The sequence below is a fragment of the Pygoscelis adeliae genome, unplaced genomic scaffold (assembly GCF_000699105.1).
Source record: "Pygoscelis adeliae isolate BGI_AS28 unplaced genomic scaffold, ASM69910v1 Scaffold154, whole genome shotgun sequence".
Classification (NCBI taxonomy): domain Eukaryota; kingdom Metazoa; phylum Chordata; class Aves; order Sphenisciformes; family Spheniscidae; genus Pygoscelis; species Pygoscelis adeliae.
Window position 1 is genome coordinate 1,174,076 of NW_008825113.1, and position 16,195 is coordinate 1,190,270.

General features: G+C 39.4%; 2 protein-coding genes across 2 annotated transcripts in view; one reads left to right on the top strand and one right to left on the bottom strand.

The window, feature by feature from the left end:
• SON (SON DNA binding protein) overlaps positions 1-12,557 on the top strand; it is a 44,011-nt gene extending 31,454 nt beyond the window's left edge. The window contains exons 10-13 of the mRNA XM_009328019.1: positions 4,708-4,855; positions 9,029-9,097; positions 9,193-9,308; positions 9,866-12,557. Of these exons, the coding sequence (XP_009326294.1) occupies positions 4,708-4,855; positions 9,029-9,097; positions 9,193-9,308; positions 9,866-10,024 (492 nt within the window). The 3' untranslated portion in view covers positions 10,025-12,557. The remainder of the gene's footprint in view (positions 1-4,707; positions 4,856-9,028; positions 9,098-9,192; positions 9,309-9,865) is intronic.
• A 2,566-nt stretch (positions 12,558-15,123) lies between these two features.
• DONSON (downstream neighbor of SON) overlaps positions 15,124-16,195 on the bottom strand; it is a 7,955-nt gene continuing 6,883 nt past the window's right edge. Inside the window, exons 9-10 of the mRNA XM_009328021.1 lie at positions 15,787-16,002; positions 15,124-15,500 (exon numbers count right to left, since the gene is read on the bottom strand). Of these exons, the coding sequence (XP_009326296.1) occupies positions 15,363-15,500; positions 15,787-16,002 (354 nt within the window). The 3' untranslated portion in view covers positions 15,124-15,362. The remainder of the gene's footprint in view (positions 15,501-15,786; positions 16,003-16,195) is intronic.

Genomic DNA, 16,195 nt, shown 5'->3' on the forward strand with positions numbered 1-16,195 from the left:
AGAAAAATTAAAGTGCTTGGGGAACTTGGTTGATAAGCACTGTCTTCACTTTGCATTTCTTGGATTTCAGCTTTTTTTTTTGTACTTTAAAATGACTCTGGAGAGGTAATATGTACTCAAACCAAAATATGCCTGCAATTTCAATTTTATCTCAATAAAGTTTTGAGGGAATTAGTTACTGAAGTGGTTAACGTGGCATACTTGAATGATCGACATACCAATTAGAAGTATGGTTTATTTTTCTAAGTAATGTGCTAATTCATTATGTTCATGCATAGGGTTCTGAGCAGTGTTCATAAAGGAATAATATATTGTTAGGTTTCTTGTATCATTAAGCAGATTTATGAACAATATTATCTTCTTCTTTTGAAAAGTGGTTTCTGTTTCAGTTTATCATCATTGGTGTGATCAGTTCACAAATTTGACTGTTTTGTTCTGGAAGGTTGCTTCTTTTTTTTTTCTTTCCTCTTTTCTTACAAATACACTATGCTGCTGAGTAAATGTCATATCAGAAGAAGTGGTCAAATATTTTTTTCAAAGCAAATTCTGTTGAGGTCTACTTACTCAGACTTTCCCAGACTCACCACTTGTTTCTGGATTTACCAGCTTAATTCTATAGCCTAAACTGGCTCTCCAAACCAAGGTTTTTGCAACGTTTTACATGCACAGGGTAATGCTTGGGATCTGTTTCATTCAGTTGTGCTGAAGCATGGCACACAGTTTTACTATGGCCGTTAGAATGCTTTGCTTTGTGTAGCAAGTTCTGAAAAGTTAAAGTGTTCCTTCCATTCTTCCAGTCATAGCAGATGAGTAAAACAGTAACGATGGAGGTAAAACTAAGTCTTGTGATTGTCACTTGTACAAGGACTACTGACCTTCTAACAAGGCCACTTATCAAAATACTTGTATTCCTGTTGCCTTATATGACACAATGAGCTTTCCTTGGAAATGAAGGCACATGGCAACGCAAATAACTAAAATATGTCAGTTATATTGGACTGGCTCCCTGTTCAGTCCTCAGAATGTTTTTTTTCCAGCTAGCTTCAGCTTGCTTTCTACTGACTGTATGCAAAAGCTGTGAACAGAAATCCTGATGGTGAGCCTAGTTTTTGTAAGGCATTTGATGGGATTCTGCAGAAGGGTATTCTTCCTCTTGTATTGGGGAAGGAATGTGGCTGCTGCTAAAAGTGCCAGTTTATTTAATGGAAAATTCAGCTACTTTGCAAAAGTTTTGACAAAGATAGATGCTTCTTCCTGGTACTTGACTCAGAGAAATTCTTTGGAGTTAGTCTTAAAGTAATCTTTAAGACAGCCCATTGTGCTATAGCTGAAACTGTCCACCTAGTGCCTTTAAGGCTTTGTTGTCTTTCGCTTAATAAATTATTGCTTAAAAGAAATAAACCTTCCTTCTGACAGAACTTACGTTTTAGTGCCCTGTCAGCATTGTGAGAAGGAATGGGTATTTTCTTTTCTGCGAGCAGAAATTGGTGATGTATTTTAAGATCCCTCAAATAATTACGGCTTTAATATTTTGGATGTTGCAGGTGCTGTTTTATAGATTGTTCAGTTCAATGCTGTATGCTATCCTTTTCAGAAAGAGCTGTTGCAGTTAAACAACGATGACTGTCCAACTTACATTGTGTTTCAGCAAAAAACCCCTGTAAAATCATCTTTCAGGTGTGATTTTTTTTGTTTGCTTGTTTAAGCCCTTAAATGCTAATTCAGGCATTCATGTCCCCCACAATTTGTTGCCCTAACGTAGCTTTAAAAGAGCAGTAGTTTTAATTAAAATTACTAAAAAACCCTCTTAAGTGATCAGGTTTTACTATGTAGCCTTCTTTTTAAAGAAAAAGTGTTGACACAAGAATGTGGCTCATTAGTTGTCTCCATCTGCTGGCAGAATGGAAGTGTGCTTTATTTGGCTGACCTTTCATGGAATTTAGAGATGAAAAGATGAGAAAAATGATATTAAATTTTCATGCTGACTTACTTAAATTGAGATTAGTGAATGAAAGAGAACAATTATTTTGTAAATAGTTAGTTAATTCTGACAACAGTAACCAAATACTTAGAAACTTGGGGTTTTATTGTATTACATACTCTTCAATTTGATATCCTCCTTATGGGCCAGATCTGCAAGGGTACGTAGCTGCTAAATAGTTTTGTGAGACTTGGCCTTTTATGATTTTTAAAACTGAAAAGAAATGTATATCTTGCTTCTCTGCCTATGTTAATGTTTCTACTATTTTTACGTTTTCAAATGCAATTACAAACACAGCACTAGTTTTTACCCATACTCTATTAAATCATGGGCTGAGTGAAGTTGTCTGTCATTAAATTATTAAAAAAAAATAGTTAAAGAGAATATAATTTTACAGGTGACATTAGAGATTTATATTCAGTTTATCATTTAAAAAAAAAACCAAACCCCAAAACAGAAAGAAGAACTTTTTCCCCTGCTGCAGGCCGCCTTTACTTCTTCAGTAAACTGAATCAAAGTAGGCTTCTCCTGGCTCCTGTCATATTGGTACCAGAATGACTTCATTTAGCCTTTTAGTGTGATGCACAAGTACAACTATTCTGTAATGAAACAAAACTTTCATTTCTAATTCCTTGTTGTCTTCATTCTGTTGTACATGTTTAAGAGTCAAGGCAGTGTAAAAAAAATTCCTACTGAAGTTATCAGTTAGGGTTCTGAATTGACACATTAGAAGAGGTGTTTTTAATAAACTCCACTTTGGAATTTAGAACTTTCTTTTTATTTCCAGTATTTGGAATTTGTCCAGGCTCTGGTAATTCCTATATAGGAACTCGGGGCTTTGATTTTTAACTATGAATAGCCATATTTTGATTCTGTTCTCTCCTTTCTACACCACTCCTAACCCCCGAGTTAGTACATTTACAGGTGAGATGAGAAAGCTGTGTAACATTAAAATGACCTCATCAAGAAATTGCACTCTTATCATTTGTGAACTGAACACACGCTGGTGATAATGAAACAGATGTTTATATTGAAAATTCTATCATTGCAAAGCAGGTACAAAAGAGGAGTCGGAACCCAGGGTGACATTGACTGGGGTTTGTATCATTCTCGGCATGGTTGCCCTTTTCTTATGAGAGGTTCCTGGAAAAGAGAGGGAGGATGAAAATGGAAGTAAGTAAAAGCCATTCTAGGTGTATAGATTGAGGCAGTTCGTATCGAAGAAACTGATTGTCTCTGTGTACACACACACACTGCATGGTCTGCACCAGTCAGAAAAAGGTTGAACTGGAGAGGTGCACTTAGCCTCTCTATTCTTCCATCAGAGCACTTTGTTACTGAATGCAGCATCCAGTTGCATGATTGATAGGTATTTACTGTTTAATAGGTTAATATTTGGAGAAGTCCTGCCACAATCTTCAGCAATTATTTTTTAAAAAATTTTTTAACACCGTGTATAGTGGGGATTACACACATATGCATCATTAGTGTGTGTCAGTTGCCAATCTGAAATCCCCTTAAAAATATATTACCCTTAGTCTCTGCAAAAGTAAGACTTCTGGTTTTGTTTACATACAAATCGAAACCACGGACCTATTAGTCCTTTGTCCAAATCTGGGAAATGCTTACTTTTGCAACCACAACTCAAAGGAAAAAAAAAAAAATTGTTCGATTAATTTGCTTTGATAGTAAGTAAAATTTTCACCAAAATACTAGGCATTGTATCATCTAACCTACTGTGCGAAATAACTGATGGACTTATCAGTGCCAGTGTGTAAACTTGTATATTTTAAGGCAAGCAAGTTTTTGCTGTGATGGAAATGATTGACTTACTTACTTGGGTCAGCGGGGGGGGCAGAAGAGAGATGATAGTTCACAGAATAACCTGTGAACTTTCACCCCTCTATATGGAAACTTGTTTCAGGGTCAAATCCTTGTAGCTGCCTTCTTGCCACGGTCAATGCCAGCCCTACTATTCACAACACTGCGGCCATCGAGGCCTAGGTACGTAAACATTTAAGGAGTTTTTAAAGTTCTTTACATCAAAACAGATTTTTAAAATTTCTGTTTATAAGCTTTCACCATTTAACAACTATTGTGTTAATGATGATTTGAAAGAATGTGAAGACTACTGCTGCTAAACTGTGTGGCTAAGCGCCTTTTTTTCCGTTAAAAAAGAAAAGAAAAACCTGTATGTTTCATGTGGATTTTCAGAGTAGAACTTGAATGTGCAACTGCTGTATAATAAAATGGGGAAACTTTTTTTTTTTATTTAAAATATGCCTAAACACTATGTGAATGTCATTACTAAATGTGCTTGTATTTTGTTCAATAACTAGGTACACTTGGCACACATGTTGCCAGTTAAACAGTTAACACTGCCTCCTTTCACAAGATGAGAAGAGATGCATTGGAACCAAAGTAGCGTGTTTAAAAATGGACGGTTATCATTTTATTAAATACATATGTCTGAAATGGGTCACTTGCCACTTTTGGATTGCATTAGAATTTTCTTAAGTTGCTCTTTTTTGAAAATATTGATTTGTGTCTTGTGTGTCTGCGTGAATTCTGGTTTACAAGATGTTAACGTATATAAAGCTAAGGTGTATTTTTTTTGAATTGAGTCTGTGAAAGGTTGTTAGAAACACTTTTTGGAAGCTCCCACTTACTTTTTAAAATCCCGGTGCTAACTTTAGGACTTGTTTTACTTTTCTTTTTCTGGATAGGATCAGTTCTTAAGAGCAGCCCCAGTAACTGGAGGAATGGGAGCTCAACTGATGAGAAAAATGGGCTGGAGAGAAGGAGAGGGGCTTGGAAAAAACAAAGAAGGCAGCGTTGAGCCTATTATGGTCGATTTTAAGACGGATCGAAAAGGTAAGCCCTTCCTTAAATGTCTTACAGCAATATAAACTTCTTACATCTGTTTTGGAGATAGGCAAAATAACTTCGAAGTAGTAAGCTTTTTCTGGGTACAGCTTCACTGTAAAAAAATTAACAGAATGACGTAGATGATTTTGGTACTAGTTTTTCAAGCCCTGGATTATGTGTATAGGCTTTGTCCTTGTGCCTGTGAACCCTTCCAGACATTCTTTAACTTTCCTTGACCTTCACCTTCTGTTTTAAAAAGTGCTTCTCAGTGGTTCTTAAATTAGGGATGTGCTTCAGTTGGATGTATGGAGAAGGCACGGACAGGGAAATGAATTGTGGAAAAGCCATTGTGGTTGGTCTAGAGAAAGTGGCTGGAGGAGGGAAAAAAAAGAATAGTTCGATCAGTTTTAAACGGGGGTGAAGGACAGAGGTGAGAGCTACAGAGTTGAGCTACTGCTGCCTTCCAGCTGAAGTCCTGACATGAATAGACTGTCATACTGATGTTTTTAGGTCTTCCGAATGGATTCTGTTTCCATTTTTGTCCATCTGATCTCCCTGCTGTTCCATCTCCTAGTTTGATCCTGCTGCAGGCACCTCTGCTCAACTACAATGATGTTTCCCCGATAGTTTCAGCAATCTTTTCTCCTCTTCTTTATATAGTCCATGGCCACAGGTGGAGAACTGTTGCACTTGTCTCATTTGATTCAAAAGAACCATCCTTTTACTTACAGGCAGCGTGCTGCTGCTGAAGCTGGCAGCGTGGTTTATATGACTAGCCCATCTCGCCAGCATATTCAGCAAGAGTTCTGTTTTCAGAGCGAACGTTTATGAGAATTTTCCATCTGAAATAACCTGTACAAGTTCTAACCATTTTAAATACACGATGCAGAATTTCAGCAGTCAAGATTTATGACTTAATTGTTCTATTATGCATGTTACCAAAATAAACAATTTAACGCTGACTGCGGGAAAACAAATTCTTACTGCTCTTCTAAATATTTTTTAAAAACTGGGAACCTTTAATAATTAAATAGATCACATTTAATATTAAAGCATGAAAATACTTTGAATTATGGGTTTGTATTAGCTTTTGTCAATGCTCATAATTGAGCTCGGAAGAAAACAAAACATACAAATGCAAATGTTGTGAAGTTTATTTGCAGAGATGCTGTTGGAGTGGGAGGAATCTTTAGGTGTTGAGCATTAGTTCTCAATACAGAGATGGTTCAGTACTGCTCAGGTGACCAAGCTAGCAGTGAAAATATAATTTAAACATTTAAATATTTAAGTGCAAAGAGGTAGAAAATGAGAAAGCAAGCCCATGTTATGAAAATGCCCATTGCTTTCTAAATTCTAAAGACCTTCTAGCAGCATAATACGGTTGTATAAATAGAGAAGTGCAACAGTCTCAAAGTACAGAACACAGTAGTACAGACATCTTCGTTTTATACGAACAATGACCAAACTTGCTTTTCAGCTGCCTTTCTTCTGTGCAACCTTTCTGTTTAAAGAAAGGAGGAGGGGAAAGAAGGAAAAAAAAAAATACCTGGTGACAGAGTGATAGCCAAGAAAATCTCTGAAAAATATTTTGTTACTTTTACTTAGTTACTGTGATTTTTGTAGATGTTGTTTTGTAAAGTTCTCACTGCTGGTAAGAGTTCTTTCAATTTAGCTTGATTAATATCAGTCAGAGGGAAGAAATTGAAAACAGTCAATTTCAGTATTATTTTCTCAAGCAGCCTGCATAGCATGGTGATGGATTTTTGTGGTGAGGAGGGAAGAGTTAGCTCTGTTCATTATGTTGCTTGCTTCTTGTCACATCGTGGGAAGGAGGCAGTATTGCTGCACAACCTGTGAACACTTTGAACATTAAAAACATTTTGGTGATACACAGCTGTGTCACACCTCAAGTTTCCAGTTCTAGAAGTGTGCCCCAGGATCCTCATGTGGTTTCTAAAGGAAATTTCCTTAATGCCTGCAGAACTTGATACCGAAGTTTCAAGGATCGAGCCCTAAGGCCTGAGAGAGGATCAGGTCCTCATTGTGCTGGGCATTCTGTAACAGACCGTTTGCTCTTTCTGCTTCAGAACGCTCGGTCTTCAATAACAATTAAAAACGTTAGATGGAGTTAAAGGATGCCTCTCCCGGCATGTGATAGATTCATCTGAAAATACTGATAACCTTAGTGATGGCTGGGCTTTGCTTTAATATAATAGTTTTAAAGTATTTGATTATTATCATATATGCAATCTTACCTGATAATTTCCACAAAAAATCGAAAGGTGTCCTGTGTTGATAAAGAATGCTTTTTAATGTTGAGCCAACCAAGTCTATAATATGGGGAGACAATTTTCATTATGAAGAAGCAGCACGTTTCGTGCATTACAAAGAAGCAACTGAACAGTGGTTATACATTTATGACGAGTAGCTGAACAGCTTCTTCAAACATCAGTGTTCTTTGATGCTTAAATGTATCAAGTCTTTTTTTTTTTTTAAAGTTCCTGCGTAGAGGTTTAAAGAAAAGTCCAAAATTTTTAAAAGGAGTCTGCCTGTTATTAAGTAACTAACCTGTTTTTGTTTTGTAGGGGTTTTTAAACGCATTTTTAGAACTTAGCCCCCAAATAAAATACTATTTCTAGATACAGGAACAAGCAGTTTGCCAAGGAGTTACTCAGTAGGCTGCACTGAGACATGAACCAAAAGGTGGTCTGCCTTTGCCATAGCTTTCCCTTAGACCCTGTTTTTTCCAGACACCGAGCGAGATCTGTAGGTCTCTCACAGACAGCATTGAAACCAACCCCTTCTTGAGCTTTGCTGTCAGCCAGTAAATTATTGGTTGGTGGTATTCAGCGAAGCTTGGTCCATCGGCAGAGCGTGTCAGAGTCCGTTGCAGCTTTTTTGAAAATCCCTCTTGAGGTGCTAGGGACAAGATGTGGAAGAAAGGTGTCAGTGACTTAGAGTGAGGGAGACACAGTATTATTGCGGAGAATGACTTAAGACTTTTTTTCTTTGGGGGAAATCTTTGGTTATTTTGGATATAAAATCCTGTGAGGAGGGAGGGGGGGGGAAGGAAACTTTGTTTCAATGATTGTTGTCTGTGAGGGTTTGATGCCACTTAAAGTCGCTACTTCGGAGCTGCATGAATATTAGGATGAAAATCTGGTAAGGAGGGAAGGATTTTCTTTTAAAGCAAAACAAAACAAAACGCCAACCAAAAAAAGCTGAAGGAACAGGAGGAAACTGGAAACAATTGCAGTATCTCCCTGTCTTTATTCACCAAAGCCAGGAACAGAAAGAAATTGAGGTAAGAAACAAAGTAATATTGAAGGGTTGAAGTCTGAGAAATTCTGAAAAAACGGTCAGGTATTTTTTGTTATGTGTATTTAAGGTAATGGCAAAATGAATGGAAAGAAACTTCAGTCACTTCATAAGCATGGTATGGTTACTGGCATTTGATACATTTTTGGCAATTGCTACATTTTATTTCTTACTCTTGTAAGATTTTAAAAAGAAAAACGTTCAGCTTCCGTGTTTCACTGACTTCTGTTGGAACTTGTGCTCTTTGTACTGCCTTGGGGCCCAGTTGCGTGCTTTTCTGCTACTTTATATTCAGATGTGATTGAAATCACGGTATTGGGGCTGTGAACTTGCACATAAAGGATAAATATTTGAATACCGTTAAACAAAGAGAGCACATGTTATAAGAACATCACTGTGTTATTCCTATCATAAAAGGACATACTAGGTACACTTTTTACTGTTTAATGGAAGTACTTCAAATGCTTAGTATGTTAGAGGTGAATTGTTAAGGTAGTGGATGACTTTTGGGTTGCACAAAGCAAATACTGAATGAGAGGATGTTTTTGAGTTTCTCTCTCGTTCAGCGTTTCTCCAAAGAAGGCACGGAAAACCAGGTGTTGCCTGACTTGCATAAGACTACTCAAGTTTTCTGCTACTTGGCTTGTTAAGAGTCTTACTGGAGCAGTTGAGAGGAACGTTAAGTGTAGTATGGAGGGAAAAAAACCTCTGGATGAAAGGGTGGTTTGAAAGACTTCCAAAAAGACAGTTGTGTGGTGTCTCCAGGTTTCATCTCCACTGATACATGTTACTGCTTTACTGATGAGAATATAGAAAATCGTGTGGGAATCACAAATGTAAACTTTGTTGTGTTTTGTTTAGGGCTTGTTGCTGTGGGAGAGAAGGCACAAAAGAGATCTGGACATTATGTTGTGATGAAGGATCTTTCAGGTGAGATTCTTACCTGTCTAAAAAAAAAAAAATCTCATTTAAAATGATTGCTTTGACAGCAGCATTGAAATATCAAATACATTTTTATCTTTAAGGTAAACACCCAGTTTCTGCGTTGATGGAGATCTGTAACAAAAGAAGATGGTCACCACCTGAATTTGTGTTGGTGGACGATAGTGGGCCTGATCATCGCAAACACTTTATCTTTAAGGTGCGTTTGAGTTTCCTTGTTTGCTGTTGGTTTCGTTATTAACGGTGATGTAAATTCATGTTTATATTTGTATATAAACATACAAGCCACCTCGGGGTGGCTGAGGACTGCCAAGCAGTGTCTCGATGCTAAAATGTCTAAGTCCTGTTTCTGTAAAGGCCAAATCGGATCTCTCGTGCACATTAATCTGTAAATCCGCCAAGAAACACACTATTCCACGTCTTAGTGAAATTATTAACCTATGTGGTATCATATTCTTGCTGTTCACTTGCACGTGTGGTGTTAAGTCTTACTGTTGTAAAGGTCGTGAGCAAGATTTAGTTAGTTTTGTCCTTTGTTATCTTACGACGTTGGCTTTCTTTTTCACGTAATATCTCGTAGTGGCAGTTACCATTTGGAAATGATTGTGCTTACGGACCAGACGTGGATTTTGTCTACCCCTAAAGAGGACTTGCCTAGAGAATGTGCTGAAAGGAGCTCTGTAGCGCTGCCTGGAAGCAGAAGTGAAGAGACGCATCCTAACACTTTCTTTTTTCCTCCCCCTCTTTCATAAACAGGTGAGAGTCAATGGAAACGAATATAGGCCTACTTTTGCCAGCCTTAACAAGAAGCATGCTAAAGCCACAGCAGCAACTGCGGCTCTCCAAGCGATGGGACTTGTACCAAAGGAAAGCATGGTTAATACCACCATGTTTAGGAGTGCCTCACACCGCTAGATATTGTTTTTTATATTGACATTATTTCAGATAATTTTACTCTGCACAAAAATGGTATTTGCCCTTTCATGTTGTAAATACATTGGCAATTCCCACGTTGTAAAAACTGTACAGACACCTTCAGGTTTTTCTTTTGTACCATCAAAATGTATTTAAATCATACTTAGTTTTTGGTATGTTTATATTGTTTACATTAGTGATGTAATTATTTCTTAAATGACTAAATTGGACGATAGACTCTGGAGGCATCAGTAATCTAAACCCTTGTTTTAAAACTCATGCAATTTCTCTTCAATACGGAATGTTAACACTTTCATACTGTTTTGTACTATGCTGCAGTTTTCCCTGGTCTCGGTAAAGCTACTCTTGCACTTTTGCCAACAGCTGGTAAAAGGTCGTGCGGCTTACCTTAGTCTAGTCGAGGCTGGCGTGTACTGCTGGACAGATACTGGGCCAGTACCGTGACCCCTGTGAGAGAGCGCGCGGTGGCAGCCCTGTTGTACAGTGTTAACGCTGCGGCTTCTCTTTGAGTTTTGTTTGGGGGTTTGACTCGGTGGTGCACTGCGACTGGCCGTACAGCCCATGCTCTAGGACATACATGATTAGGCAAAAGACTCGCTTTCAAAGGGATGGCAGAAAGTCCAGCAGTGGAACCGATGAGACTTGGCAATGTAAAGGTGACTCTCCCTGCATGTTCTGAGAAGGGAGGTGACGGAGTTGTCTATTCCAAACAAATTAACACACTGCCTGATGTTGATTGTATGAATTTGTGGTTAATGTGAATTTTAAACTCTAACAAATCTACAACTGGATTCGGGGGGGGAGGGAGGGGATAGAATGATGCTTAAATTGTTGTACCCAACTTGGTCAATAAAGCAGCACAAGTTCATAATCTTAATCACTGGTCAGTAAACAGTAATTAAAATGTATGCCAAAACAACTTTTTGAAGAAACGCGCAGTATGGAAGTATGCTTTATGAAGATTATCAGCAGCTGTTAGGGTTGCAAGAATCAGTTCTAGTCATTTTTGGTTGCTTTGGACCGTTACCAAATTAACTCCTTGGGCTTAAATTTTCCGTAATGGTACTCTGCCCTCAAGGAGACAGCCTGATCCAGAGTTTTGGCAGTTTGACAAGGGAGAGGATATAGAAAGCTTTTCCTCCTCCTTTTTTTTTTTCTCTCTCTCTCTTTTTTTTTAATTTAAGAAGTATTAGTACTTTAGCTATGTGCACTTTGAATTGGAAAGGGCATTGTACACCTCTTGCCGGATTTGTCTGAGTTACGAGCAGATTGCCAGGATTTATGGACTCTAGCAGTTCAGGTGCTTATTTCAGAAAAGTCTTTTTGAGGGCTCTTTGTATTACATCTCCTGACCAGAGCCTCGTCTGGGACAGGAACAAAATACAGTTTGTGCGCAGTAAGGCTGTGCTCGGGCCCGAAGTGAATGACCTTTGCCACGGCAGTAGGAACATGGAGGTGAAAAATTACTAGTACCTCTTCTTCCACAAAGTGAGGTGACTTGTGTGTATTCTGTCAACTGTTACGGAACAAGGTGTCTTTCTTTGCCCTAAAGAGACAAGGATCAATGTCTCATGTTGTGTACAGCAGAGAAAATGGTATTTGGTTGTCCACCACATACTTCGAGAAATAAAACCCCTTATTAGTCTGTCAAAGCGCTCTAGAAATGCCTAAGTTAATCTTAATTTTCATGGACGTAGTTGTCTTTAATTAAAACTTTTTTCCCTTCGGCTTCTCGCCTTCCGTCTCTGACTAAATATTTGAAGATCTCCTTGCCTCGTTTGCTGAACTAGTTGGAAGGTGTGTATGAAAACCAAAAGTAAATATGATGGTACAGCAATGGGAAGATCTGCTCTGGGAGAACTGGGCGTTGTATCTGTCCTAGCTGAAGTCTGGCTTTTTGATGTACGACTTAAAGTAATTGACTCGGGGTGTGGGAGCAGCTCCTAATCAGACTTGTGTTTAAATGTCTGGTTTGATAGAGCTAAAGCATTGGAGATGTTCATCATTCTGTGTAGTCTATGGTGTCCATGTAAGCACTGGTTTCATAGCTGTACAGTATTGCATCTGGGAACATACAATCTCTTGTGCGTGTTGTTTTGTTCTTTTTCTGCTCTATATTCCCCATGTATAATGTAAAGATACATGTTATCTCACAGCAGCAAGGAGCAGATGAAGTCAGTCCTATTGAAGACTCCATTTAAAAAACAACTATTTAGGCAAGTTCTGGATTTCATGCCTTAAAAGATGTGGTACATGTGTGTGGATTTAACCTTTGGTCTTAAGGAAGACTTACAAAAAAAAGAAATTAAGGTCTGTAATGCCCTAATTATGACACTTCTTGATTTTGAGGTTTCTGTTTTGGTTTCATTCCTCGTTGTTTAGAATGATATATGAACCTAAAGCTAGTGCAGCGATGTGCTTCTGTTAAATTTGTAAATTGGAATTGGTTTGAGTGTCCTTTGCATGCAGGAATAGATAAGTAGTGATACATTAAAAAGAACAACTAGGAAACACTCTCTTGGAACCTGGTTATTTATGCAGCACTTCAGCTGTCTTAAAGCTGAATAGTCTGTGACTCCTGCTGATGGAAGACGTGATCTGTTTGGCTGTTGGATTTCCTTTTGTGCAGAATTACTTTCCTACAAGTAACATTGCTGAAAGTGCTTCTGACTTCCCTGTCATGCGAGGGAGGAGCATTTTGAAACAGGTGCCCAGGAACTTGAAGCCAGCTTCCACCAGAACGATTTCTTGGCAGTCTTCTAATTTGTAGTTTTTAAACAGTTAGGGCTGGAGGAGCAGGAAGGTGAAGTTCCTATGCCTTGGAAAATTCAAAATTGCCTCTTAAGGGGCAAAAACTGTATGAAGTCTTAATCAACCGCTACAGTCTCTAGCTCTTCCAAACAAATGATAGTCGTGATGAAAATTCACCTGTTTGGACAGGTTAAATAAATAAACAAATCTTGCTGCTCTACAAGCATCTGGAATAATGGTAGTATTTACCGAAAATACCTTTAGGTAGAAGAGCAGCAGACTGGGTCGTGTAATGCTGTAGCTTTTACAGGGACAGTTCATTGGAGCCAAGTACGCTTCAAGAAGAGCACTGAATCCCAGAGCTGTAAGCAACTGGAATACGCTTCTGAAATGACGGGCAAAGCTATGACTTAAAACCAACAGGCAGTTTACAGTACAAGGAGGAGCTACAGCTCAGGTAATGGAGCAAACGTGATAAAGAATTGGGTGGTAAATTTTTGAAATTACACTGTTCTAGGCTACAGGAGTGTAATGGCAATTCAATTTCTTTTAAATGACTGCACGCTATTCATGGGCGTTGGTGTCTCTGCACAACTCTAACATGATGTGAAAATACAAACTGGAACTGAAATTAGTAGTAATTACGGTATTTCCTAGAAACAGACAGGCTTAAGTCCACATGCCAGAATGGTTATTGGCTTGATTAAAATTGCTTTCCCGCAGAGGCAGCTACAGAACTGCTTTTTCCTGTTGCTTTCAGTAACTTGCTCCGTGTGCTAACACGCCCCGTAAGTAGGCCCATTCCTCGAGCAGACGCTCAGAAGATGCTGCCCGTTTCAGAACTGGGGCTGTGGGCTCTGAGGTCATGAGCAGCTTTCAGAAGGGCTCACCCCTGTGACAGCAGGGGAAGCTGCGCTCCGTGCAGTGCACCGGAATGTGGTCGCTGCGAGAACCGCTGTTGACGACCTGTGGCGCTGGGCTAAGGGTTAGTTTACAGCAGACTGCAGAGCCCAGTAGCAGAGGCTGTGACTGACAGAGGCAGGCAAGCCAGATGATAAAGGCATCGAATTAACTGTTGCTCTCAGTTAAAAAGTGACTGGAAATGAAGGTGTAGTTAACACACCAGCCACCTGAGAAACCCGGTCTCCTGGTATCCCCACGATGCTGTTGGCACTGGATTTTCACTCTTGGTGTCTGCTAATAGTCAAAGGGGAAAAGTTCAGTAATTTGCTTCTAGATTAGTTAGGGAGAAGCGTGAAGTCGGATTGTACTACCCTGAACTCCACCAGAAACCGAGTATCTGACATTATGAAAGATTTTAATATTTTAAGGCGCCTGTTTCCATCATAAGAGAGGGACTTTCCCTTTGTCTAGGTTTTCTAGATGTTGTCTTGTTCAGTGTACCACTAGGCTGACAGTGTCATCATAGTTACTGTAAAGTAACAGATGTAAAGCATTCCAGTGTAATTGTATACATGCTGCATTCTTGGGGTAGGATACTTCACGCGGTGTCGGCTGGAAGGCACAGGAAGCTTTCATCATGCCTCAGCCTGCAGTAACTTGTTTACATGCCCGCATTTGTAAGTTCACAGGTCGTTTCCTCAACAGTCTAAAGTTACTGTTTCAGAATCGCAGACAGATTCTGAGGTGGTGAGCAGAAAGGCAGGGTAGTAAAGATGAGGGTAGCTGACCACGTGGCGTGAGCACTGCTTTATTTTCTGTGCACAGCTGAATTAGAAATCTTGCTGGAGGGCACAAACGTGACAGTATTCTACATACTGCTCTTCAGATTTAGTATTCTCTGCTGCAGGGATCTGATCACCTGATAGCTGTGTAAAAAGTGACATAACATGCCTTCAAAAGAACAACTTTGACTACCTGAAGTGAAACAGACTGCGTTAAACCTCTTAATAGACCCTACTACTGCTATCTGTGAACATAACAGAGTCAGATCAGCAGTCTGCCGCCTCTCATTTTCTCTGTCTTCCATCAGGCGGCGCAACTATGTTACTGCTCCAACTTGTTCTGATTCAGGTTATAGTTCGTACAAACTGCTTCTTAAAAGTCTAGCTCATTTTAACACAAGTGGGTTTGGGAATACTAGACAGCTATGCCAAGCAGTTCTGCCAAGCATAGCTGTCAAGCTTCCGGCAAGGTGCTGAAGCAGTCTTGGAAGGGGTTTTGCCAAGATATTCCACCCATCCAAAATGGCTACCAGTTACCGCACAGAGCAGTAGCAGAAATTCTGTACTTCAGAATAGAATTTGCATGTGCATGAAGAACACAGACCTTCCAGACGCAATTCAGACCAATAAAATAGCTGATCATGCTTTATCAAGTTTTATTTTAAAAAGGCTAAAATACAAAAGGAGATGTCCAAGACCTTCATTTCCTTCAAAAGTCCTTTGAAGTGTTTTATGCTGGGTGATGTGCAATAGTTGCCTGTGATGTTCAACTAGATTGTATCTCTCCCAGTACTGCATAGGTGCTGCCCCCGTAGTCCCGAATGAAGTACAGCAGCTGCACCCTAGAGAGCATTCTTTTCCATTAAATGGAACTAGCATACCTAGGACTTCCAGGTATAAGCATAATCCTTCATTTCCAGAAATCGGATGGAGGATTTTCCCAATGCTGGACACTGACTCAGTTGATCCAAAGTCTTAGGATGCAGTCCACACGTAGGAAGGTCTTTGCATATGGTTTCCTGCGGAAATTCACATGAAGAGGAGAGACACGGAATAGGTATTTGTTTGAAATACCTGTAGTTTTTAATATTCACTTGTGTACCTCTGGGGAACTCCTGAAAAGCTAGTTTTCTGAGTGTTCCATTTCTGAGGGAATGACAAGCCATGAGGACTGCCAGGTGGTGATCACAAGTAATTGGGTGTAAACCCATGTATTAAGGGAAAGTTTTGTGTCACTTGGTGTCCTATGGTTCGTAATAAAGACGCTATTCTAACGGGAAAGATTGTCTCTGCTAGTTTCCTTACCTTACTTAAGGCAGGGCTTGCATTGTCAAGATTAGTGTTAAACACAGCAGTTGGCTCGTGTGTATATAAAACAGCGGAGAACGCTCCCCTCTGCGCGGACTTGAGCAGCGTGGTCAGTGAATGCAGGGAATGCGGCATGACGGGGCCTACGATCTCCAAACTGAAGATGTCCTCGTATGCCAGGTGAACCCTGGCTTTGGCATTTACGCTTCGAGCCTGAAGACAAGAGCACACAGCATTAGTTTTTGACACACCAAATCAAGTCCACATCTTCCTTTACTCTAAAACTGCAGTGCCACAGTCCTATTAAAAGTTCAAAATACTTTTAAATATTGTCCACTCGCTGTTGGATACATGAGTGTTACGACGGTTTTGCTGTCTTTGTAACCGCTCCTAAAATGTACCAACT